We start from the raw sequence: 1,621 nt of genomic DNA, 5'->3' as shown, positions 1-1,621 counted from the left end.
TTTTTTTTTTTTACCCCTTCATCAACGAGGAACTCAGGTGTGTCATGAGGGGAAAAGGCTTGGACACTGGGGTCCCACCTCATTTTCAATGATCAGGACAGAAGACTGTGACTCCTGGGGGCTGGACCTGGTGGATCCAGTCTGGGGCTTCTTCGCAGGGGCTTTTGTGACAGAGTAGCTGTGGAATCCCAGGGGAGGTGCGGAGGCCCTGAACAAGAGCTCTGGAGGGTGCTTTACACAGTCCACACCTGGATACTTTACAACCTGTCACCACAGAAGGAAGAGCCCTGAGGCCTAGGCCGGGTGGTGCACACATATCGCTACAGTCTGGGTCAGGGGCAGGAGGCCTCAAGCCAATATGGGGCATAATCCGGGGCTGAGGAGAAAAATGGTATGAGGTGAGAAATAGTGAGTGGAGTAGAGGTAGCAATTCAGGAGACCAAAGCTAGCCTCGAATGGGGTAAACACAAGGGAGGTTCGAGAATTAGGGGCTTGCTGTCCGGTGAAATACAGTCATGAGAAGGCAGCTCTTCACAGAGGCGGAGGGGAGAGAGGTTCTTGGGAGATAGATGTATCATGGACGCAGTCAGGAGTGAGACATTTCATTGGGGTGAGATGGCCATGGGTGGGAGATATCCATGGACGTGCATAGTCATGGGGTGAGCTATAAGGGGGGGGGCTCACTTCACTTTGCACGGTCTGTCCATTAGGGTCCAGCACAACGAAATGGCCTTTGCTGACTGGCAGCCTCACCATCCAATTCACGTGGCGTCCCAGGGGGTTGTAGACGAGGACCTGGAACTGGGATAGGTGGTGGGGAGAAGCTTATGTCAGGGTAGACCTGTGTCACATAGACAGTACCAGGTGGGGTTTTTGTGTGAGAATCGTAGTATTTACCAGCTCCCTTCTGTTAAGAACCTGCCTGAATGTAGATAGGCCCGCAAGCACTGGCCTAAGTGGGAGCCCTTGGACAGAGACTTGTCCCAAAGGATGATACACACCTGCTGTCCCCATCCCCGGTTATCCAAGTTCTTAGATTCTGGTCCTGCCTTCACCTGTCTTGCCTAGTTTTTCTCTGAGAAGATGCTGCTTACTTGATCTTCCTGCCAGAACCCTGCCTACCTACCTGTTGTCCGGGCTGCCTTAGGCTCTGCTGGTCCTTCCTGCTGTCGCTGACAGAGAAGTCCCGGGCCTCCCCTACACTTCTCTTGCTCACTCAGACACCAGCTGTCAGGACTGGGCGTTATTAGGCTGTGCCCTGACCACTGGTCCCAGACCCCCTTCAAACCACACCCATCCCTGCTGGGACCCTCTGCCTCAGGGCCGGCTCACGTGCGCTGCCCCTTGGCTGAGCGGGCAGACGCTGACGTTGAGTCCGTGGCAGAACGTGAGCTTGTGCTTGGCGCCGCTGAGTCTGGCCAGAGCGTTGCTCAGGAGCACCTGGGAAGAGGGAGAGCAGAGGGGCGGGGCGGCCATGGTCCCTCTTCGAAGCACCCTCTGTGCCCCTCCCTTATCTCACCGCACAGTGTCTTTTGCTGTTGTCGTTGTCCTCAACCAGGTGGCAAAGGTGAGGATCCTGTGCCCATCCGACCTTGGCCCCATCAGTGCGGGGCTTTACTCC

The 1,621-nt window shown here is 55.8% G+C and overlaps 1 protein-coding gene across 1 annotated transcript in view; it reads right to left on the bottom strand.

The window, feature by feature from the left end:
* The window catches only part of LOC101642014 (lysosomal alpha-mannosidase-like), a 26,730-nt gene that overhangs the window by 6,765 nt on the left and 18,344 nt on the right, over nucleotides 1-1,621 (bottom strand). Inside the window, exons 11-13 of the mRNA XM_004716819.2 lie at nucleotides 1,333-1,495; nucleotides 685-801; nucleotides 79-264 (exon numbers count right to left, since the gene is read on the bottom strand). Coding sequence (XP_004716876.2) covers nucleotides 79-264; nucleotides 685-801; nucleotides 1,333-1,495 — 466 coding nt within the window. The remainder of the gene's footprint in view (nucleotides 1-78; nucleotides 265-684; nucleotides 802-1,332; nucleotides 1,496-1,621) is intronic.

This window comes from Echinops telfairi, unplaced genomic scaffold (genome assembly GCF_000313985.2).
Source record: "Echinops telfairi isolate 266 unplaced genomic scaffold, ASM31398v2 ScPeMD7_36;HRSCAF=134, whole genome shotgun sequence".
In the NCBI taxonomy this organism is placed as follows: domain Eukaryota; kingdom Metazoa; phylum Chordata; class Mammalia; order Afrosoricida; family Tenrecidae; genus Echinops; species Echinops telfairi.
Note: the sequence above shows the minus strand (reverse complement) of the source record. Positions and strands in the feature narration are given on the sequence as shown.